General features: G+C 49.6%; 1 protein-coding gene and 1 pseudogene across 1 annotated transcript; one reads left to right on the top strand and one right to left on the bottom strand.

Moving 5' to 3' along the window:
• The window catches only part of LOC138078716 (apolipoprotein L2-like), a 113,830-nt pseudogene that overhangs the window by 58,835 nt on the left and 31,437 nt on the right, over positions 1-23,558 (bottom strand).
• LOC138077628 (apolipoprotein L3-like) lies at positions 16,013-21,134 on the top strand. Its single transcript, XM_068969730.1, has 3 exons — positions 16,013-16,043; positions 17,694-17,820; positions 20,327-21,134. Exons 1-3 carry the CDS (start codon positions 16,013-16,015, stop codon positions 21,132-21,134), a joined length of 966 nt encoding a protein of 321 aa, XP_068825831.1.

The following is a 23,558-nucleotide window of genomic DNA, read 5'->3' as shown; positions in this document are numbered from 1 at the left end:
CTCCTCTACCCCTTCAGCTTTCTCTAAATTTCCCAAAGGACTGAGCACCCCCAACACCGCCTTCCTTCTGGGGTCACCGCTCACGTCTCAGGAGTCCACGTCCTGAGCTGAGCCAATCTGAGCAGGTGTCGCCCTCCCTCTGCCCTGTTCACGGGCCCAGGTGGCGGGAGGAAGCCATCAGACACACCTGCTTCCACAGCCAGGCTCTGCTTCTGCTTAACCTGCTGCCTCAGCCATGGCCTCACCTCTCTGAGCTTCCATTTCCTTCTTCTGCCAACTAGCGACAATCATCTTTTCTCAGACATTCATCCTGAGGATGGGGAGAGGGGCGGGGGTCCTGCCCGCTTGCTTACCCAGGAGTCTTCCTCGGCCTGAGTATGACCAAGATTTCTCAGCTCTGCAGATGCAGCCACCAGCTGTGCATCTCTGCAATAACCCACACACATCCTGTGGGTCCAGATGCACTTGGAGAAGCAAAAGAGAAAGTGAACGCCCTCACATCTGGATTGCTCAGATTAAATAAACACTCTGCCTACCAGGTCCCACCCTGGGCTAAACCCAGACTGTTTGTTGACTCCCTCAACTCCCATGCCTGACATGCCACATTCTTACTGACCAAGCACACCTTGCCCTGGGCTCCCCGAAGGAAGACCTGCCACCAATACACTGTGAGCCCCTTTTCCAATCCCTCCCCCTTCCCATGGGCTTCTCCCAGTCCCCTCGACCCTGTCTATCCACTCACTCTCACCAGCCTGCCTGCCTTATTCATCTTGATGCCACCAGCAAGTGGCACAGTCCTGGGACATAGCAGCGGCTCACCACATACTGGTCATATTGTTCTTGCTGAGAGCCATATCCATGTGGGTTCAGAGTCCACCATCCCCTGCTCTGCTCCCACAGTACCTGGGAGAGGGGCCTAAGGCCACCCTTCAGCCACTCTATCCATGCCTCTACCCTCAACACTTGTGATCAGATCCTTCTCGACTTGGCCTTGACGAAAGGGATGGTACAAGTGCCGTTTGTTCCAGTGAGCCACAGGAGGAGGGCTGGCCTTGGTGGTCACCGCCATTAGGTGGGTGCCTAAGTTTGCGGGAAGGGCTGAGAGCACACTGCTCTTTTCTCCCCTGACTTACTTCCACCTGACAACAGATATATTTCTCTCCAAATGGAGGACTTTTACAGGAAAGCTAGTGTCCTGGTAACTCAGAAAAGTCTACAAGAGAGAGCCAGCCCTTTTCCTTTTTAGTTCCTGAGAAGGGACTCATTGTGGGGAGAGGACTGAGCACGTGCCAGGGTCTGTGCTGGCACCATCCTCACATTTCCTATTTAATTCTCACATCAGCTCTAGGAACTGTCGGCTCCACCGTACAGATAAAGAAACTGAGAAGCAAAGATCCCACAGCCTGAGGGTCCTGCAGACGGACTGCTGGTGGACTTTTCTGCTTTGTCCCAAGCAGAAGGGGCTGCAGTTTTCCTGGAACCCTGACCCCTCCTGGAGGGCTCCTTGACCTTCCATCAGGGCTGCTTCATCCCAGGAAATGTCCCTGGGCCATCACGGCCACCTCCTCCCTGCTTTTAGGCGACGGGCATGAGTAATGAGTGTTATTTCATGAGGACTACACACTACTGTTTGATCTTACAATCACCCATAACAAACGCCAGGAATTCAATTTGATTTTGCAGATAAGGAAGAGGGGTTGGGGGGAGTGGAGTCGGGGAAGAGAGAGGCAGGGGATTTCTTCCAGTAACTCAGGGACTTCTATTCGGCAGGAGAATGTCAGCAGCTCATGTCTTGCAAAAGTCCATTTGTCCAAACACCACACACTCATGGTCTGTCCACAGAGTTGAGTTCAGGCTGGAACAGACACCCCTGAGCACAGACTCAAAGAGGTCAGGGGGTAAACGTTCAGCTGCCCTGCCCACTAACCTGCACAAGTCTGCCCCTGACCCCACAGGAGCTGCCGGGACTCAAGGACGCCTCCTCCCTGGAGCTTGGGATCCTCTGGGAGTCACCCCTACAGAAGGGGCTGTACAGGGAGGGACAGTGGGAGGCAGGGGTTTTCTTGGATGGAAAATCTGAGCACAGTCACCCCTCCTGCCTGCTCACTTTAAACCTCAGGCAGAAATCCAGGAAGCAAGGGGCAGGGAAAGCACGTGGGCCTCCCCGTGGGACACCGGCCTGGGTGAGGGTGCCCAGGCCCCGCTTCCTCAGTGCCTCCATCACAGGACATCTGGGGGCCCTGAGCTGTGGATGGGCATCCAGGGACTTACCTCCTGGCCAGGTAGCCCCTGCAGCAGGCCTGGAAGCTGACGATGCCGTCCGTGATCTTCAGGTCCTGCTCCTCCTCAAGGTGGGCCAGCACACCGGCCCAGAAGAAGACCTTGCTCTCGCTGATGCGGTACAGGTTGCTGTCGAGCTCAAGGGCTTCGATCTAGAGGGGGAGAGCCGGCTGCTAGCCCTCTCCAAGAGGCTACCCCTGCCACCAAGCAACCCTGGAGCAAGGCCAAAGTCGAGGGAGGGCCTAGAGCTAGGGTTGGGCCTACTGCTGTAGGCAGCCTCACCTGGTACAGGGAAATGAGACTGAAAGGAGGCAGGGAAGTGGGCAGGTGGGGTTCAGCAGCACAGGGCAGATAAGGAGACAGACTTGTAGGGAAAGAAAATCCTCGGCCCTGAAAGGACCTTACCTGCAAACATCTCTGCCCACGTGCATTTCTAACCCAGGTGTCAATGGACATGGGGGCTCAGGCGGCGTTACTTTAGATAGCTAGAGAAACGGAGTTTCTTTAAACAGGCATTTTAAAGTCACGAGTGGCTTCAACATCCTAAGGAGCCAGAGGAGTCAAGCACGCAAGGCCAAGCAGTGCGGGGCCACGTGCAGGATGGTGGGCGAGGGCCAGACTGGCTTGGGAGCAGCACCGTGTCAGTAACGTCTCTTGTCACCAGGTGTCACTGACGGGGAGGCAGAGCACAGCCTGGCTCGTCACACATCCAAGAGTGACCAACTGTGAGGTGTTCTGTGCAAACAGCACAACATGCTGAGAAGGACCAGCTTTAGTCTAAGCTTGGACCTCTGCAGACTCAGGACACTCCTGCTGGATTAGGGCCAAGCCCCAGGAACAAGCCAACTGGGGAAGGTGCGCCAGCTGGTGTGACGGCAGCTCTGCCACTTACTGGCCACACCTTGCCGATGTTTGGGGTGTCTGGAGGCCTTACTGGTTGTTTCAAGTAGGGACTGCGCTACTGACCTTGGTGGGGAGGCGTCAGGGTTGCTTCTAAACATCCTACAATGCACAGGACTGTCCTGGACAGTAAAGACTGATCCGGCCCCCACCCCTCAAGAAGGGCAATGTGGAGGCTGAGAGGCCCTGCCACAGAGTACTGACAGTGCAGTGCTAGGCTTCCCAAGACTGTTTAATTCATGTTCTCTGATACAGTGCTGGTCACCCCCATTTTCCATGTGAGGCAACCAAAACTCAGAGAGGTGAATTCTCTGGCCCAAAATAACACGGAGATAGAGCTCCAGTACAAACTCCAGAGCCAGCACCTTTAGCACAAATCTCACTTCCTTATCTGGAAAATGCACCTAATAATAATACACAGCCTGAGCACCTCACAGGACTGCTGCAAGCTTCTAACAAAATGGAACATGTGATGATGAATAAGTACCTCCCACCTGTGCCCAACTCAGGGTTCAAGGTCATAGAATCGTCTCTCTGGCTCCCAAGCTCCAGCTGCACCTTCCTCTGTGTGCGCTCCTCACTTTGCCAGTGAAGTGGATGATGCAGAAATCTGCTTTGTCCTTCAGCTGCTTGGGCTTCTGGAGCTGGGGGTGGGTGTCCTGTTCCTGCCCCACGTTCTCTTCGAAGCTCTTTCCCGTGGCTTTGGGGAACCAGCACTCCTCGTCCAGCAGGGCAAGAATGCCAGGGGGCCTGCATTGAGGGGACACAGTATCCCGCAGACGAGCTTGACCTGCAAACCTACCCATTGTCACCAGACACTCCAGATTTTCACCAGAATGTGGGCAATTCTTCCCTCACCATGGGGAAAAAAGGAAGCATTACTGAAAGCACTCAATGTAAGAGTTCTAGTTTAAGAAGGAACTTCTGGTATCCAGGCTACAGCCGACACAACTGAACCCAATGACCCATGACAGTGGTTCTCCAGTGAGTGCACTGGGGATCATCCAGTGGGATTGGCTGGCTGTGAGGACCCCTGACCTATGTCCAGAGGCTGCCCTCAGTTGGTGCTCCGGGCCCTGGAGTTCCTCTCAGACCCCCTGGCACAAGCTCTATGGCTGCACAACTATGCCGTAAGTGGTGACATTAGAACAACGTTCTGGAGGAAGTGCCCCCAGAGCCCCAGAACCTTCTATGCATGGAGTTTGCAAGACAAAACACCGACTCAGACAATGTGGGGACTGGCTGACAGGCCAGGAGCCACATGGGTTCTTAAGAAAGATTCATCACAGAAGTAAATCATTCCATGTTAGGACTGTGGACAGTTCCAGCCCCACCCTCACCCTTATCCCACCTCAGGTAATGTTACCGAAAGGTAAGCATGGGAGGGTCCCTCTGCTCGCCACTCAAAAGCCAGTAAACAGGCAAGTTGGTGGAAAGGAAAGTTTGCTTTATTTCAGATGCTGGCAACTGCAGGGGAGGGTGGTGGACATCTGTCCTAAGCCTGACTCCCCACACTCCCTGGACAAGCAGGGGTTGAGAACATTTACAGACAGAGTTGAGGGGGTGGTGGGGTTACATGCAGAAACAGCACAATCATCTCTAACAGTCATCTTCAATTGGTCATCAGTGGTCTGGCTAGCATCATCTTGGTTGCTTTAGGTACAGTTAACCTTCAGTTCCAGGGTGCACTTGTTCCCGTTTCTTTGTGGTCAGTTCTCGGAATTGTGGCAGCTCAAGTCCTGGGTACAGCCTGGTCATCATGTAGTTAACGCCTCTGCCTGGTGTTTTCGTATCTGTAAGACAGCTCACAGGATAAGGCTCAGAATAGGATCTATAGCCCTTGAGAAAGAACTAAAGGTCCTTGAAAATCCTTAAGGACTACATCATCTGTCTCCTTATTTTGTTTTCCTTTGTTTCAGCATTTCTCACTTCTCTGATGAAATTTATTCTTTGATTAAGTTTTCCACAGGCAAAAGGCAGCAGAGGACATAGTGAGCGGTGGAGGGATGGGGAGTGGGGGACAAGGACCATAGGGTCCTGTTCCATTTCAGTAATACTTCAAAATGCACCAACTTCTTCCTAGGCCATCTGATTAACTAACATTCAGTTCAGTTCAGTTCAGTTGCTCAGTCATGTCCGACTTTGCAACCCCATGGACTGCAGCACGCCATGCCTCCCTGTCCATTACCTGCTCTTGGAGTCCACCCAAAGCCATGTGCATTGAGTCGGTGATGCCATCCAACCATCTCATCCTCTGTCATCTCCTTCTCCTCCTGCCCTCAATCTTTCCCAGCATCAGGGTCTTTTCAAATGAGTTGGCTCTCTGCATGAGGTGACCAAAGTATTGGAGTTTCAACTTCAGCATCAGTCCTTCCAATGAACACCCAGGACTGATCTCCTTAAGGATGGACTGGTTGGATCTCCTTGCAGTCCAAGAACTCTCAAGAGTCTTCTCCAACACCACACTTCAAAAGCATCAATTCTTCTGTGCTCAGCTTTCTTTACATGCCAACTCTCACATCCGTACACGACCACCGGCAAAACCAGAGCCTTGACTAGATGGACCTTTGTTGGCAATGTCTCTGCTTTTTAATACGCTTTCTAGGTTGGTCATAACTTTCCTTCCAAGGAGCAAGTGTCTTTTAATTTCATGGCTTCAGTCACCATCTGCAATGATTTTGTAGCCACAAATATAAAGCCAGCCACTGTTTCCACTGTTTCCCCATCGATCTGCCATGAAGTGATGGGATCGGATGCCATTATCTTCGTTTTCTGAATGTGGAGCTTGAAGCCAACTTTTTCACTCTCCTCTTTCACTTTCATCAAGAGGCTCTTTAGTTCTTCTTCACTTTCTGCCATAAGGGTGGTGTCATCTGCATATCTGAGGTTGATTCTAGCTTGTGCTTCATCCAGCCCAGGGTTCCTCATGATGTACTCTGCATATAAGTTAAATAAGCAGAGTGATAATATACAGCCTTGACATACTCCTTTTCCTATTTGGAACCAGTCTGTTGTTCCATGTCCAGTTCTAACTGTTGCTTCCTGACCTGCATACAGGTTTCTCAAGGGGCAGGTCAAGTGGTCTGGTATTCCCATCTCTAAGAATTTTCCACAGTTTCTTGTGATCCACACAGTCAAAGGCTTTGGCATAGTCAAGAAAGCAGAAATAGATGTCTTTCTGGAACTCTCTTCCTTTTTCAATGATCCAGCAGATGTTGGCAATTTGATCTCTGATTCCTCTACCTTTTCTAAAACCAGCTTGAACATCTGGAAGTTCACGGTTCATGTATTGCTGAAGCCTGGCTTGGAGAATTTTGAGCACTACTTTAGTAGTGTGTGAGACGGGTGCAATTCTGAGGTAGTGTGAACATTCTTTTGCACTGCCTTTCTTTGGCATTGGAATGAAAACTGACCATTTCCAGTCCTGTGGCCACTGCTGAGTTTTCCAATTTTGCTGGCATATTGAGTGCAACACTTTCACAGCATCATCTTTCAGGATTTGAAATAGCTCAACTGGAATCCCATCACCTCCACTAGCTTTGTTGGTAGTGATGCTTCCTAAGGCCCACTTGACTTCACCATCCAGGATGTCTGGCTCTAGGTGAGTGATCACACCATCGTGATTATCTGGGTTGTGAAGACCTTTTTTGTATAGTTCTTCTGTGTATTCTCGCCACCTCTTCTTAATATCTTCTACTTCTGTTAGGTGCATACCATTTCTGTCCTTTATCGAGCCCATCTTTGCACGAAATGTTCCCTTGGTATCTCTGATTTTCTTGAAGAGATCTCTAGTCTTCCCCATTTTATTATTTTCCTCTATTTCTTTGCACAGATCAGTGAGGAAGGCTTTCTCATCTCTCCTTGCTATTCTTTGGTACTCTACATTCAAATAGGTATATCTTTCCTTTTTTCCTTTGCTTTGCAGTTCTCTTCTTTTCACAGCTATTGGTAAGGCCTCCTGAGACAGTCATTGTGCTTTTTTGCATTTCTTTTTGTTGAGGATAGTCTTGATCCCTGCCTCCTGTACAATGTCACAAACCTCTGTCCATAGTTCTTCAGGCACTCTATCAGATCTAGTCCCTTAATTTATTTCTCACTTCCACTGTATAATCATAGGGGATTTGGTTTAGGTCATACCTGAATGGTCTAGCGGTTTTCCCTAGTTTCTTCAATTTAAGTCTGAATTTGGCAATAAGGAGTTCATGATCTGAGCCACAGTCAGCTCCTGGTCTTGTTTTTCCTGACTGTATAGAGCTACTCCGTCTTTGGCTACAAAGAATATAATCAATCTGATTTCGATGTTGACCATCTGGTGATGTCCATGTGTAGAGTCTTCTCTTGTGTTGTTGGAAGAGGGTGTCTGATGTGGCCAGTGCGTTCTCTTGGCAAAACGCTGTTAGCCTTTGCCCTGCTTCATTCTGTACTCCAAGGCTAAATTTTTCTGTTAGTCCAGGTGTTTCTTGACTTCTTACTTTTGCATTCCAGTCCCCTATCATGAAAAGGGCATCTTTTTGGGTGTTAATTCTAAAAGGTCTTGGAACACAAAGTGATGTTGGTGTCAGGGTTTTCTGACCTATCCCAAAGGAAGTCCGGCTTGGTTCTTATCTCTAGGAAAAAGCACTTTGATCCCATCTCTTCACAACAAGTTTTTTAAAAGTTAGCTAATTGAGCACCTACTCTGTGTCAGCCATCATGTGAAGCACTTTGCATGCATGATCTCAGTTTTCTCCACAATAAAATTGAACAGATGAAGAAACTAAGGCCAAAAGTAGTTCAGTTACTTGTCCAAGGTCATGTAACCTGCCTCTTGCTTATGGGTTTCATCTCTTCTCAACCTGAGGCCGTTCACTGCCAGCAAATGACATGGAGGAAACATTCCTGATGGGATCTTGAGAAGGAACAACTTTAGGATCCTGCCTGGAGGAGGTGCGTCTGCCAGGAGGAAGCTAGCCTGGGGAGACCTTCCCAAGGGATCTGGGTAAAATTCCTGGCACACTTGTGTGGTTTACCTGGACAATTTGGCCTCAGCCACAAAACTCTCCCAGGCATTGTCTTCAGTGAGCAGGAACTGCGGTTCTTCCCTGCTCACTCTCTGCGGGAAATACTCAATGACATCGTCAATAACGTCTTGGCTCTCTACACAGAAAAAAAGAAAAAAGATTAGAAGAAATTACGATGGAACATAAATGGTATTGAGTTTAAAGTGGCTCAGCAATAAAGCATCTGCCTGCAATGCAGGAGACGCATGAGACGCGGGTCAGGAGTATCCCCTGGAGGAGGAACTGGCAGCCCACTGCCGTATTCTTGACTGGAGAATCCATGGAAAGAGGAGCCTGGCAGGCTACAGTTCATGAGGTTGCAAAGTTTGGAAACGACTGAGTGACTGAGCAAACAAGAACGCACATAAAGTGGCTCAAGTTCACCTTCCTGAGCAAAAGTCATCTGGGGTACTGTTCATGGATTCACCTGGGGTTACAGGTAGTCTATTCCCCTGCCCCTAATTCATAAGTTGAAATGCTGACGTATCCGTTCCCCTGCAATGACTGTATTAGGAGATAGGGCCTTTAAGGCAGTGCTATTGCTATTGCTAAGTCGCTTCAGTCATGTCCGACTCTTCGCGACGCCATAGACGGCAGCCCATCAGGCTCCCCTGTCCCTGGGATTCTCCAGGCAAGAACACCAGAGTGGGTTGCCATTTCCTTCTCCAATGCATGAAAGTGAAAAGTGAAAGTGAAGTCGCTCAGTCGTGTCTGACTCTTGGCGACCCCGTGGACTGCAGTAATTAGGTGAAAACAGACCATAAGTGCAGAGTCCTAATCCAGTAAGATTGGTGCCCTTATTGGAAGAGCCATCAGATTTCTTTCTCTCTCCCTCTAACCCCCGAGCAGGAAGGCTCCTAAATTTTTCCCTTTTCCCTGCATCACTTAGGGAGAAAGGAAACTAGAACTTATCTGGAGGGAACCCACAGAAGTAACTCTGTATTGATTGGTTGGAGGGGGGGAGGTGGGTGGGGGAAACAATGGAGCACCTGGGTGTCCTCAGGGGTGCTTGAGATCAATAGGACCAGCATCTGCCTGAGGCAGTCACACCTGGTAAGCAGGTGCTTATATATGGGAGCACTGGGAAAACGCCCTAACACAACATGGGGCAGGGGGGATGCTAAAGAGAGGGAGAGGTTTCCACCTGAAACTAACACATTCCAGGTAGAGGGGACAGCAGTACACTGGCAGGACCTACTGTGCGGCAGGCACTGGCCCAGGCCACGGACACGCGTGGTATTTCACCCTCATGAACACATAGGGAAACACTACTTCCATTTTGCAGGTGAGGTCAGTTAAGGAGCTCCAGGTCACACAGGTGGGGTGTGGCAAAGGCCAGTCTGGGGTTTAGCTCAGGGTCCGCTGACCCTCGCAGAGCAGCTGGGTGCCCAGCAGGGCAAGAGCTGGAGGAAGCAGCCTCTGCGGTGATGCCCCAGGGCCTGCGAGCAAGAGGAGGCTGAGACCAAGGGAGAGGGCAGGAGAAGCTCCGGATGCTGGGAGGCCACCTCCCCTGCCCCTCCTGGCCTTGGGGACTCCCCCTGCTGCCCCCTCCCGGTCCTGCCCGCACTTCTGAGTCAGTTGCTAATGACAGTGGGAGAGGAAGTGGGAGCCTTAACTGATGCTCTCTTGAGAGAACAAACCCTATTTCGTCTTAGGTTCCCCAGAAAAGAGTCACCAGGGGCAGAGGAAACAGGGTTGGCCCTCTCTGGTAGACTTTCCTGAGTTACTAAGACTCTGGACTTCCTATAAAAGTCCTCCCAAATAGACCTATTGTCAGGAGGAAATAAGTTGAGGTAGAAAAGAGCAGTGTGCTCTCAGCCCTTCCTGTGAACTCTGTATCCATCCAAATGGCCTGATCACCCACGCTGGGCCACTGGGACCAAAGTCACTGGTGTCATTGTTGCCTTCATGGACAAGACTACAGGGACCTAGACATCACCAACTCAATGGACAAGAGTTTGAGCAAGCTCCAGGAGTTGATGATGGACAGGGAAGCCAGGCGTGCTGCAATCCATGGGACTGCAAAGAGTTAGACACACGACTGAGTGACTGAATGGAACTGAACTGAGACTACAAGGGTTGTAGGTGACATGCACAGAATGGCTAAGCGGTGGACTTAGGGCCCTCTCCCAGGGACCACGGGAGCAGAGCAAGGGACTTCCTGGGGGTTTCTCGAACGAAGTGTTGCCAGGATTGGGCTTTGAAAGATGAGCATAACTTTGCCACTTGGTAGGAGCAGGTGTTTCTGGAAGAAGGATCTGAGGGAGGAAGCACCTGGAACCCGCATGAGTGTGCCCCTCAGCAGCAGGAGTATGACCAGTATGCAGTGAGCTGCTGGTATCTTCTGGGACCGTGCCAAGGGCTGGCAGTGCAAAAGTGAATAAGGCAGGCAGGCTGGCGAGTGAGGGTGGATGGACAGGGTGGAGGGGCTGGGAAGACCATGGAGTAGACAGAGCACTGTTGGCAAAGGACCTCACAGGCTGTCGGTGGCGGGTCGTCCTTCACAGAGCCCAGGGCACAATGTACTCGGTCATGAAGGACTGAGCGGGACAGGACTGGGCTTGTGTATCTAAGGGAGTCAACAGGGAGGATGGGATTAGCTCAGGGTGGGGCCAGTGGGCAGGGTGTTGGTTTATCTGAGCATCCCAGATGTAAGGGCGTTCACTTTCCCTTTCGCTTCTCCAGGTATATCTGGGCTAAGAGGGTGTGTGTGGTCTACTGCACAGCTGGTGGCTGCATCTGCAGAGCTGAGAACAACTGGATCTTGTTCACACTCGGCCAGAGGAAGACTCCTGGGTAAGCAGGGGGGTAGGACCCCGCCCATCTCCCCATCCTCAGGACAACTGCCTGAGGAAAGCATGATTGTCACTAGTTGACAGAAGGAAACAGAAGCTCAGAGAGATGAGGTCATGGCCAGAGGGGCAGGTTCAGCAAGGGCAGAGCCTGGATGTGGGGGCAGGTGTGTCTCAGGGCTTCCTCCCACCCCCGAGGCCCCTAAACAGAGCAGAGGGAGGTTGACACTTGCTCAGGTGGGCTCAGCTCAGGATGTGGCCTCCTGAGATGTGAGTGGTGACCCCAGAAGGAAGGTGCTGTTGGGGGTGCTCAGCCCTTTGGGAAATCTGCAAAAGGCAGATGGGTAGAGGACAGGAGAATCAAAGCCTCTTCTCTTATGGCCTGGTCACCTTGAGGCTGCCCCCAGGGTGGGGAACGGGTTCCTTTTGAGATACCAGGAATCCAGGTTCATCACCACCCTGTCTCTGAGTGCCTGCTCAGTGCCAGGTCCTAGAGGGAAACTGAGGCCTGAGAGGGGAGGGGCAGGAGTCCAAGTGGGGAAATGCAGGGCATTGCCTTCCTGTGCTCTCTGGGCCCTCAGCTCAGGGCTGCCCATGATGGTTGATCATGTGTGGGGAAGATGGTCCAGATGGAGGAGGTGAGAAGGGCTTACTACTCAATGTGTGCATTATGATCCTGGTTTTGAAATATTAAGATAAAAAGTCAAACTGCAGACACAATAGTGTAACAGGAGGGGTGTAGGCTTAGATCTACGTGTTTACACAGGCAGAGATAAACTGAGGAACTTTGGGGTTATTAAAATCATATTCCTGGGACCTCCTTGGTGGTCCAGTGGTTAAGACTACTTGCTTCCACTGAAGGGGTTGTGGGTTCAGTCCCTGGTTGGAGAATTAAGATTCCAGATAGTGGGCAGTGCAGCTAAAAAAAGAAAATAAATAAATAAAAACAGAGTGTACAATTTGATCAGTTTAAAGAGAATAAAAGAAAATCACATTCCCTACTTACATACCAGTGGTCTTGGCCTGTACCCTGCCCATGGAGAGCTGTGTGACCCTGGACAAGCCACCTCCCCAGGGAGTGTTGTTCAGTTCTCTTACCCAGTTTTAAAAGCTGGTTTAGGTCGGCTGATATGGGTTTGTAGCTTCTCTCTGTGTTGGGGACATTCACCTTTATCTTCTCTAAGTATTGCAGACACTGTCTCCAGATCTCCTGCATTTTGGTTTGGTTTATGGTGTCCTTAGCAGTTTCTAACTTTTAAGAGGTCCAGTGGTTTCTGGGATTTGTGTCTTGGTGAGACAGCTTCCCTCAAGTTAGCAGTATTTTTCCAGTATGTTTTCATTGCTTCCAGTATGTTTGTAGATTTTTGTTCATTCTGGTTTACCTTTAGGTCCCTTTAGGGTTCACTAATGGATTAGAGCTTTTTGTTTCTTCTTCTTTCTCCTTTTATCTGCCTTCTACCTTCTCCCTCTTTCCTTTTCTCTCCTCCTCCTCTCCTGCTCTCCCAGACTCCCTACCTTCCTTCCTGCATGTCTGCTGCTTTATCTCCTTAAAGCAGGATTTACTTAACAGGTACCTACTGCAATCAAAAAGGAATACACTGTTTTTCTCTGCCTTTAAAGGACCCTCCAGTGCAGTAAGGCATTATTCAGATTTTAGCAGGAGCCCATGTCTTTCCACAATTCTCTCTTCCTCTTTCTCCTGCTGTAAAACTATCATGGCTGGAGTAAGGAAACATGAGGAAATACAGATGTGTCCTGCCACCTGAAAGTACAGTATTCCTACAAAAGCTTTCCTAAACCACGATGGCGTAGTGTGAAGAAGATATAGGCCTCACTTCACAGTTTACTGGCAGAGAGTGACCTTTTGGAAAGCAAGGGACACCCATAAGTGGAAACACTCAGAAATCTGATGACACTCTCTGTCCAAAACAGCTTTTATCAAGACAGATAAGGAAAACAAATGGAATTACCCAACTGCAGGTAAAAGAGGTGTGATGCTGTGTCTTCAAGATGTTGGTGGTTTCATGTCCCACTAACGGGTCCCACACCTCGTATTCTAGCCAGGCTGTGCCCGGGAGGGTGGAGGGAGCCCCGGAGGCCCTGGAGCAGGAGGAGCAGCAGAGAAGAGACAGGGCCCCCGCCCGGTGCTGGGAGCTGCAGAAACTCCGCACAAACAGACCTGCAACCAGGAAAGTGCAAGATTCCAGGGGAGACTGGAGAGGAACTGGGGGAGACAGCAGGGGGAGGAGGCTTTGGAGAGGGAACTCTAAATACAGGTAACATTTCACCTGGTGAGGCAGGTGGGGAAAGGCCTTGCAGGGGGAGGGGCAGCCTGAGTGAAGGCCTGGAGGCTGGAGGGAAATCAGAGTCCAGGCAGCTGGGAGTCCTCCAGGCCCCTGGTCCAGGCCCCGTGGAGTCAGGAGGGTGCGGAAGACAGGAGTAAGAGCATCAGGAGGGCCTGGCGATGGGCTAAGGACTCTGCACTTGATCCTGCCCTAACCCCTCCTTTCCCTGCCCAAGGCGGATAACTTGCAGCCACATGGAGGGAGACGTTTGGTGAGAATCTCTGCCCACATGGAGGGGAGGCCTCTGCATCTGGCCATATAGTTGGGCGGGGAGTCTTTTCAGGGTTCTCCTCTCTCCCACTGATAGGCTTTTCGGGGAGTGACCAGTCAGAGGCTAACAGAGGAGGATCCCCTGGATATTAATGCAGCAGCAGAAGCACTGTCCGGCATCCACACCCAGCTGAGGCCCCAGACAAAGGGCAGGACCAGGGCAAGAAGGGCAGGGAAGGACGGAAGCATGAGGTGGAGGGTCCAAATGCATTTTCAAGTGTTTGGCATCATCCAGGGTCAGCCCTTTCTGCCCACGCTCTCCTCCTCTCTCTGCCTTGTCTCTTGGTCCTTGTGTTTCCCAATTTCAACTGGCTGCCCTGGCTCCTGGGATTCTACAGCTTAGAGTCAGAGAAGGAGGCAGGGGACCTGCCAGCTCTCCTCTCCCACGTGCCTGGAGATGGGCCTGTCTGTGTAAATTCTCTCCCATCCACACAGTCAGTGCCAACAGCCTCGTCACTAGGCATACTCCCTAGTTATCAAGCTGATGGTTACTATTCTTGAGGGGAACCCTGGGCATTGCAGAGGGAAAGTGATAGAAAGAAAGATTCTAGGATCAGGCCTCAGGTGAGGGGGTTTGGGGGAAACTCTAAGGAAGTTGGGCCATTCTAGACTGGGTGCTGTAGAGAATGGCAGGGGGAGTTTTATCCATGATTGTCACAGTAACTCCATCTACTGAGAGGGGAGACCAGAGCAAGGATAAAGGTGCAATTGGTAAATAAAAAGCAGTCATAATTTGCAGCCAAGGGAGGGAGTGTGAAGACTCTGGGTTCCTGTCGCTGCCATCCCTGCTTTTTAATTACTTTTATTGTTACCAGCAAAGTGAGAAGAAGCCGGGCATGGAATCTTGAGCCCAGAGAGTGGGGTGGGATCCAGTTCTCCATCAACAAGGTTTCTGACCTTGGGCAAATCACAGAACATCATGCCTCAGCTTCCTTATCTGTAAATGGGGATACAGCAGTACACACCTCCTGGTTATCAGAACACTATGGATTTTAATTTATAAAATCTTAGAGTAACTACCAGTGCAGAGCAAAATCAGAAATACAAGCCACTCTCATGAGTAGCTGTACCGTAACTATAAGGACCTTTACTATCATTTCAGTCAAGTCTCAGGAAGAGTACTTAAATAAGTACTCTTTTCCTTCTTAAAGTACTGCCTTAGTGTAATTAGCACGCTTTCTTTTCTCATCTCCCAACACAAGATAGTCACAACTGGAATCAAAAGAAGTTCTCTCTATATAAAGATCTGCTATTTAAAAAAGTAACAGAGACAAGACAAAGGATGGACACCATCACCTATGATATGTGTGAATGTAAATGTGTACAGTTTCTTTACATAACAAAGTAGCTAAGTTGAAAAAATGTTGTTAGGTGTTGATACCCTTGGATCCAGTCATTCTACTTCTAGAAACAGCTTAATGAAAGAATCTTCAATGGAGGCAAAGTTTTATGCAAGAAGACTGTTCTTTGCACTACTATTTACATAAAGAATTAAAAACAGCCTGATGTGCAACAATCAGGAGTGGACAGCAAAGATGACACCAATCAGGGCCTCAGCTGACCAGGGCAGGGCTGCGGGGATTGGAGTGGGGCTGGTGGGACTCCAGAAAAAAGGTCTGTGGGATAAAGGCTATTGCAGAAGTGAGGAAGATGTGGGCCGTGGGAGCTACAGCACCGGGGACTTTATCAAGGCAGAGACTCGAGCACAGAGTGCATGACAACATTTTGCAATAAAAGGAGTCATTTTCCGATTAACGTGCATCCACAAATAGACATTTTTGTACATTAAAGCAAGTAGAGCCTAGTCATCACCAACCTGGGATTTGGATCAGAAAAACTTGGGTTCAAGGCTGAGCTCCACAGAAATGTGAAAACTTGGACTGACCTAAGTCTAGGTGAGTTTCAGGAGCCTGCACGTCATAGACAGTGGATCAATATCACCTATAACCAATTAGTAACACAAGCGTTCCCAACCTCATGTAATTTCCAGAGTATCCCTTCCTACCTGTTCTGCTGTCTCTGGTTTTCTTGCTCCTGTAACTTCGCAGATGGCTGTCTCCTGTCTGATTATCCTCTCTTGTACCGCAGCAGGAGAGCAGAACTCTGGCTGGGGAGGACGGCGGGAGGATGAGTAACTTTCCTTAACAGGTGCTCTGCAGAGCCCAGGGGACAGAGAACCACTGGGGTTAAGTCCCCGCTGGCCCTGGCAGCCGTCCCAGGGGAAACCACCCAGGACCTCGGCCCTCGCTGCCGCCTCAGCCACCGCTCACGCGTGATCAAGCCCACAATCTGTTTTCTCTTCCCCAAGGGTGAAACGACACCTTCTTCCAGCCTGACACAGACAGGTGAGCTGAAGGGAGATCTCTGAGACACTGCTGCTGCCACCATGAGCTCAGAAGATCCCAAGGACTGCTCAGGTAGTCAGCCACCTCGTCTCTGGCAGGTTCCTACTTGTGACCCAGAATGGAGGGTGGTGGCTCCAGGCCCAATTAACCTGCCGAGTAATCAAGAATCAAGAAAGGCGTGGATGAGCCTCCCCCAGAGAGGCAATGGGGAGTCCCCTAACACTCGGTGGTCTGTCCCCATAGCCTCATCCTGGTCCTCTCCTCAGGAAGCCACAGACAAGATGCTAACTTCCTCCCCCTGCCTCCTGACCCCCAGCTAAAGACTCAGGAGTAAGGCCAGGACAGCCCATGGAGGGGGCGGGCACAGCAGAGCTAGTCTCCAAGGCCAGGCAGGACAGGGAGAGGAGGTCCCCTGGAGCTTCTCCTGCCCTCTCCCTTGGTCCAAGCCTCCTTCTGCTCCCAGACCCTAGGGTGTCAACACAGAGGCTGTTTCCTCCACCTCTCGCCCTGTTGCCCACCCGGCGGATCTGTGAGGGTCAGCAGAGTCTACACTGAACCCCAATCTGGCCTTTGCTGCCTCCCACACCTGTGTGACCTGGAATACCTTACCTGACCTAACCTGTAAAATGTGAAGAATATTTCCCTATGTTGTGATGACGACTAAATATAATGTGTGTCCGTGGCCTGAGCCAGGGCCTACCACATAGTAGGGCCTGCCTAGTGCCGTGCTATCCCCTCTATCTGGAATGTGTTAGTTCCAGGAAGAAACCTCTCCCCTTCTCCAGAAACCCCTCTCCCCTTTTCTAGAATCGCCTCTCCCCTTCTCTAGACTCGCCTCTCCCCTTCTCTAGAATCCAGCTCCCCTTCTCTAGAACCCCCTCTCCCCTTCTCTAGACTCCCCTCTCCCCTTCTCTAGACTCCCCTCTCCCCTTCTCTAGACTCCCTTCTCCCCTTCTCTAGAATCCCCTCTCCCCTTCTCTAGAATCCAGCTCCCTTTCTCTAGAATCCAGCTCCCCTTCTCTAGAACCCCCTCTCGCCTTCTCTAGACTCCCCTCTCTCCTTCTCTAGACTCCCCTCTCCCCTTCTCTAGAAACCCTTCTCCCCTTCCCTAGAATCCCCTCTCCCCTGTGCTGTGCTAGGGCACCTGCCCAGTGCTCCCATATGTCAACACCTGATTACCAGGTGACTGCCTCAGGCAGGTATTACTTCTATTGTTCTCAAATGCCCATGCAGACACCCAGGTGCTCAGTTATTTCCTCCACCCACACCACCCTAAGCAGTCAACACACAGATCTAGTGCTGTGGGTTCCCTCCATGTGAGCCCTGAGTTCATTTCGCCCTTAGTGATGCATGAGAAAAAGAAAACCTAAGAACACTTAGTACTTCAGGGAAGAGAGAGAGAGGAAGAGATCTGACGTCTCTTCATTTAATAAGGACGCTGATATTACTGAATTAAGGGCCCACACTGAAGGCCTCATTTCACCTAATTACTGCCTTGAAGCCCCCTGTCTTCTAATACAGTCATTGCAGAGTGGGTGGGTCTGGGCATTAACTTATGAATTGGGGCTGGTGCATACAGTCCACCTGAGACCCCAGAGAAGTCCATCAACAGCGTGCCAGATGAATGCTGCTCAGAAAGGTGAACTTTAACCACTTATACTCGACATGGTTTACATCACACCATAGTTTATTCAAATCTTCAATTTTTATTTTCCTGTCTAGAGAGCCAAAGCTTTTTTGAGGATGTCATTGAGTATTTCCAGGAGGGTGTGAGATGGGAACAACTGCAATTCCTGCTCACTGAAGACAAACCGTGGGAGCATTTTGTGACCGAGGCCGATTTGTCCAGGTAACCATGCAGGTACACCAGGAATGTCTCCAACATGCCCCCAGGAAGATTCTCCCAGGCTAGTTTCCTCCAGGAAGATCCTATGGTTGGGATCGAGGATGTTCCTCCTCAAGATCCTATGTCCTCCGTGTTATTTGTTAGCATTGAATGACGTTGGGTTGAGAAGAGATGAAACCTGCAAGGCAGGGCAGGTCATAAGACCTTGGACAAGTTACTGAACTACTGTCTGCTTCATCCTCTGTTCAGTTTTATTGTGAGGACTCAGAGATCATGCACGCAGGTGCTTTTCATGATTGCTGACACAGAGTAGGTGCTCAATCAATGTTAATTTTAAAATAAGCTTGTTGGGAAGAATCAGGGACCTTCTTCCTGGAGATGAGAAACAAGAAGGACATCCTTTGGGGGAAGTCAGAAAGTCTTGACCCGAACATCATTTTGTGTTCCTGGGGATTCCGACTAGAACTCTTTCATTCCCCATCTTAGGAATTATAGCAACACTGCAGGTTCCTGCTGGCCAATAAGGCAGAGAGGCTGGAAGGGAACTGGTTGGACCTGGTGGGATCCTGAATCTAGCCCTGCCCAACTCTGGGCCTGTGGGTTTAAGACTGAGTCTCAGATTTGTTATGTGTTATGTGTCCAGTGGGAATAGCAATTTAATCTGATGGATTGTGGTGATGGCCTCAGAGTGAAATGCAGGGTCAGAGGTGGGGAACCAAGTGCACTCATCTCATCCAAAGGTCCAGGGAGGCCTGGACCAGGGTCAGACCCAGGGGTCAGGGTGGAGCAGAGGGTCCAGGTTGGAGGACGAGTAGGCAGGCTTGGGCAGCAGGGCCAGGACTACAGTGAGGAGAAGAGGGCCCAAGGACAAGGAACTGAAGGGGCTATGACCCTAGCAGATGCCCTGGGAGTGGGAGAGGGGGACATTTCTTCCCTTCCTGACGGGATCCCCTCAAGCTGGGCGAGAGGGCCCTGGGTGACTGTGTCCTCCACACCCTGCCTGGGACCTGGATTCTCACTCCATCTGGGACCCTCTTATAATCTACATGGAGCCATCCTGACAGTGGACGGCTGTGTGGCTCAGGGAGCCCTCCAGGGTCACAGTGAGTGGCTGTATGGGTGTCATTTGAGGGATTCTGAGGAGCCTCACGTGTCCCCACCCTAGAGGAAGACACTTCCTCCACCAGCTGTGCAAGTGCCGGTCTCTTCAGGCTCAGCCGTTCAGATGGGCATTTCCTCAAGTCTCTTGAATCTTCAGAGGTTCCATAAAGTTGCACACAGCCTTGGGGTGCAGGCTCATGAAGCTGTCACAAATTAACATGTGACCCCTTGAGGACAGGGGTGCTGGGTGCTGGCTCAGGAGTCAGTGAGGTGGGCTGGAGGGCCCATGGGGAACAGGGTGCACAGCTCATCTCCTGCTTCCCAGTCAATATGGGCAGTGGACAGACCCAGTGTCCTTCTGCTCTGAAGGCCAATGGTATCAGGCTTGGGTGACAGCAGATGCCAGGCAAAATGATCGTTAAAGGTCCTTCTAGCTGTTTTGATTAAAAAAATAAAATAAAATTCTAGATGCACAGTTAGCCCATCTGAAAAGTATGAGGGCACAGTCCTAGGACTGTCCTTACATTTCCCATCAAGGGCAAATTTGGGGGATCCCACAACCACCCTCAGATTCTAGAACTCCATAGAAGCATGCACAGACTCACTTAAAGCTTCAGGATCCCAGTTATGGTTTATTACAGGGAAGGATGCAGTTTCCCACCAGCCACAGGGCAGAGTCTGGGCAGGTTTCACACACGCAGCTTCCATTGTCCCCAGGATGCATTACTGTCCTGGGTTCAGTGGGGCAGGACACACGGAGCACTGCCCGCCAGGGACGCTCACCCTGTTTAACAGCACATTACCCTGGCCTGTCATCTCCAGCCCCTCCCAGAGCTCAGACTACTGCCCTAGCGTCCAGCTCCTCCAGAGGTCAGAGCTGATACCACGTGACCCAGAGGCCCACCACATGTCAACTTGTCAGACTGTCCAGTGGCCAAAGTCCCAAGCAGATGAGGACATTCCTATCAGCCAGAATATTCTTGGTGCCTAGGGACCACATCCTAGCAGCCAAGAGCAAAGAAAAAGAGGACTCCTCACTATATACTAAGGTCCCTGAATGAAGGGTTTTCTGCTCTAATCCCAATTCCCTGTTTATCTGTGAAGTTCCCATTTTACACACATTTTGGAAGTTATGGTATTGGTCTGCCTTTGAGGTGTCTTTATCAAATATCTCTCTTAAGTTATAGGTATCCAAAGATGACCTTTGCTTATTTATTCCATAATTGAATAAGTACATGGAGCACTAACAATATCCAAATGAGGGTTTACGGTTGGAAAAATTTTTACATTAGTAAAATTCTTGTGATTTACAATAAAATCTCTGTGGTTTATGAAGGATAGCGCTTGTTGAGCCTGTTTCATAGACAAGCAAACTGTCTTTCTAAGGCTTTAATGTTCATTGTTACAGGGAAGAGGCAGATGGACTCCGTGAATATATGATCAAGCTCCAAACAGACTTGGTAGGGGAGGACCAAGACAGGCTCCAAAAATACCAGCAGGAAAAGGAGAGGTTTTTGAAGGAGTTTCCTCAGGTAAAACAGAAGCTGAAGGAGAGCATAAAAAAGGTCCGTGAGCTCGCAGACCATGTTGACAAGGTGCACTGGGACTGCACCATCTCCAATGTGGTGGCCTCCTCCACAAGTATTACATCTGGCACACTGAGCATCCTTCTCCTGGTTCTGGCACCCTTTACAGCAGGCCTCAGTCTGGGACTCTCAGCTGCTGGAATAGGGCTGGGATCAGCAGCTGCTGTAACAGGTTTGTCCACCATGGTGGTGGAATATGTAAACACGTCATCAGCAGAAACCGAGGCCACTCTCCTTCACACAGCCAAAATAATTTCCTATGGATGGAATCTCTACAGCGTTAAAGACTTTGGTAGTTATATTCGTGCCATCAGGGAGGCCAGACACAACACTCAATTAGTAGCCATTGCTCAGCACTGCATAACCACCGGGCGACTCTCTGTCCAAAGTGCCCAGCAGGTGAGAAGCTATTCCAGAGGCACACCTCTGGCATTGACTAGAGGAGGCTGCATCAGGAGTGGAGTCCTCTCAGGTTTCTTCATAGGGCTGGACGTGTACTCCCTGGTGAAAAATGCACAGGAATTACAGGAGGGGGCAAAGACACCATCGGCTGAGAACATGAGGCAGAAAGCCCAGGAGCTGGACAAGGAGTTGGAGGAGCTCACCTGGATCTATGAGAGTCTGCAATAGGGCCCGGCTGGGCCACCCTAGAGCAATGCAGGGACCAGGGACGTGTGCAGGGTCAAGGGAAAAAACCACTTATTTTGGACTGATGAAGACACTGAGGGAAGAATAAGGGAGAGACAGGATGACTAGCAATGAGAGGCCAGGAGTAGGGGAGCTTTGAAAATGGGAGAAAGCCAGAGAGTTAGGATTGTAGAGATCCTGCACAAGTAGCAGGGGCTCCTCTGTCGCCCTCCCCAGGGTCTGATATTCCAGCAGGAAGGGTTTCCCCCTGGTGAGGGTCTCTAGCCCTACTTCTCCAGCATCAACTCACATTTGAACTCAGTAGGGAGTGACTTGTTTGTTTCCATGTTTTATTAAAGTATAGTTGATTTACTATATTGTCTTAGCTTCAGGTGTATAGCAAAGTGATTCCATTATACATGTATCTGTGTACGTATTTATCCCTTTTAAATTTTTTGTAAGTTCTTCAGTTCAGTTCAGTCGCTCAATCGTGTCTGACTCTTTGCGACTGCATGAACCACAGCACCCCAGGCCTCCCTGGCCATCATCAACTCCCAGAGTTTACTCAAACTCATGTCCATTGAGTCAGTGATGCCATCCAACCAGCTCATCCATGTCATCCCCTTCTCCTTCCACCTTCAATCTTTCTCAGCATTAGGGTCTTTTCAAATGAGTAAGCTCTTCACGTCAGGTGGCCAAAGTATTGGAGTTTCACTTTCAGCATCAGTCCTTCCAATGATTATTCCCGACTGATTTCCTTTAGGATGGACTGATTGGATCTCCTTGCAGTCCAAGGAACTCTCATGAGTCTTCTACGACACCACAGTTCAAAAGCATCAATTCTTTAATGCCCAGCCTTTTTTACGGTCCAACTGTCACATTCGTACACGACCACTGGAGAAACCAGAGCCTTGACTAGACAGACCTTTGTGGACAAAGTAATGTCTCTGCTTTTTAATATGCTGTCTAGGTTTGTCATAAGTTTCCTTCCAAGGAGCTAGTGTCATTAATTTTGTGGCTGCAATCACCATCTGCAGTGATTTTGGAGCCCAGAAAAATAAAGTCAGCCACAGTTTCCACTGTGTCTCCATCTATTTGCCATGAAGGGATGGGACCAGATGCCATGATCTTAGTTTTCTGAATGTTGAGCTTTAAGCCAACTTTTTCACTCTCCTCTTTCACTTTCATCAAGAGGTCCTTTAGTTCCTCTTCACTTTCTGCCATAAGGGTGGTATCATCTGCGTATCTGAGGTTATTGATATTTCTCCCAGCAATCTTGATTCCAGCTTGTGCTTCTTCCAGCCCAGCATTTCTCATGATGTTCTCTGCATAGAAGTTAAATAAGCAGGGTGACAGTATACAGCCTTTGTATATTTGTATATCTGAAAATTACTGCTTTCTGGATTTGGAACCAGTCTGTTGTTCCATGTCCAGTTGTAACTGTTTCTTCCTGACCTGCATACACATTTCTCAGGAGGCACGGCAGGTGTTCTGGCATTCCCATCTCTTGAAGTATTTTCCACAGTTTGTTGTGATCCACACAGTCAAAATCTTTGGCATAGTCAATAAAGCAGAAGTAAATGTTTTTCTGGAACTCTCCTGCCTTTTCAATGATTCAGCAGTTGTTGGCAATTTGATCTCTGGTTCCTCAGCCTTTTCTAAATCCAGCTTGAACATCTGGAAGTTCATGGTTCTAGTACTGTTGAAGCCTGGCTTGGAGAATTTTGAGAGTTACTTTGCTAGCATGATAGATAACTGAAATTGTGTGGTAGTTTGAACGTTCTTTGGCATTGCCTTTCTTTGAGATTGGAATGAAAACCGACTTTTTCCAGTCCAGTATGAAAAGGCAAAATATAGGACACTGAAAGATGAACTCACCAGGTTGGTAGGTGCTCAATATGCTCCTGGAGATCAGTGGAGAAATAACTCCAGAAAAAATGAAAAGATGGAGCTAAAGCAACAACACCACCCAGTTGTGGATGTGACTGGTGATGGAAATAAAGTGTGATGCTGTAAAGAGCAATATTGCATAGAAACCTGGAATGTTAGGTTTATGAATAAAAGCAAATTATAAGTTGTCAAACAGGAGATGGCAAGAGTGAATATTGACATTTTATGAATCATTGAACTAAAATGGACTGGAATGGGTGAATTTAACTCCGAGGACCATTATATCTACTACTGTGGGCAAGAATCCTTTAGAAGAAATGGAGTAGCCATCATAGTCAACAAGAGTCTGAAATGCAGTACTTGGATGCAATCTCAAAAATGCTAGAATAAGCTCTCTTCATTTCCAAGGCAAACCATTCACTATCACAGTAATCCAAGTCTATGCCCTGACCAGTAATGCTGAAGAAGCTGAAGGTGATCGGTTCTATGAAGACCTACAAAACCTTCTAGAACTAACACCCCCCAAAAGATGTCCTT

The sequence above is a fragment of the Capricornis sumatraensis genome, chromosome 4, assembly GCF_032405125.1.
Source record: "Capricornis sumatraensis isolate serow.1 chromosome 4, serow.2, whole genome shotgun sequence".
Classification (NCBI taxonomy): Eukaryota; Metazoa; Chordata; class Mammalia; order Artiodactyla; family Bovidae; genus Capricornis; species Capricornis sumatraensis.
This window is presented reverse-complemented; position numbering and strand designations above follow the sequence as displayed.

Excerpts from the sequence above, each read along its gene's own strand:
- LOC138077628 (XM_068969730.1), top strand. The coding sequence starts at position 16,013 with ATGAGCTCAGAAGATCCCAAGGACTGCTCAG. Across the intron at positions 16,044-17,693 it reads AGATCCCAAGGACTGCTCAG|AGAGCCAAAGCTTTTTTGAG; the intron begins GTAGTCAGCCAC and ends TTTCCTGTCTAG. Across the intron at positions 17,821-20,326 it reads ACCGAGGCCGATTTGTCCAG|GGAAGAGGCAGATGGACTCC; the intron begins GTAACCATGCAG and ends TCATTGTTACAG.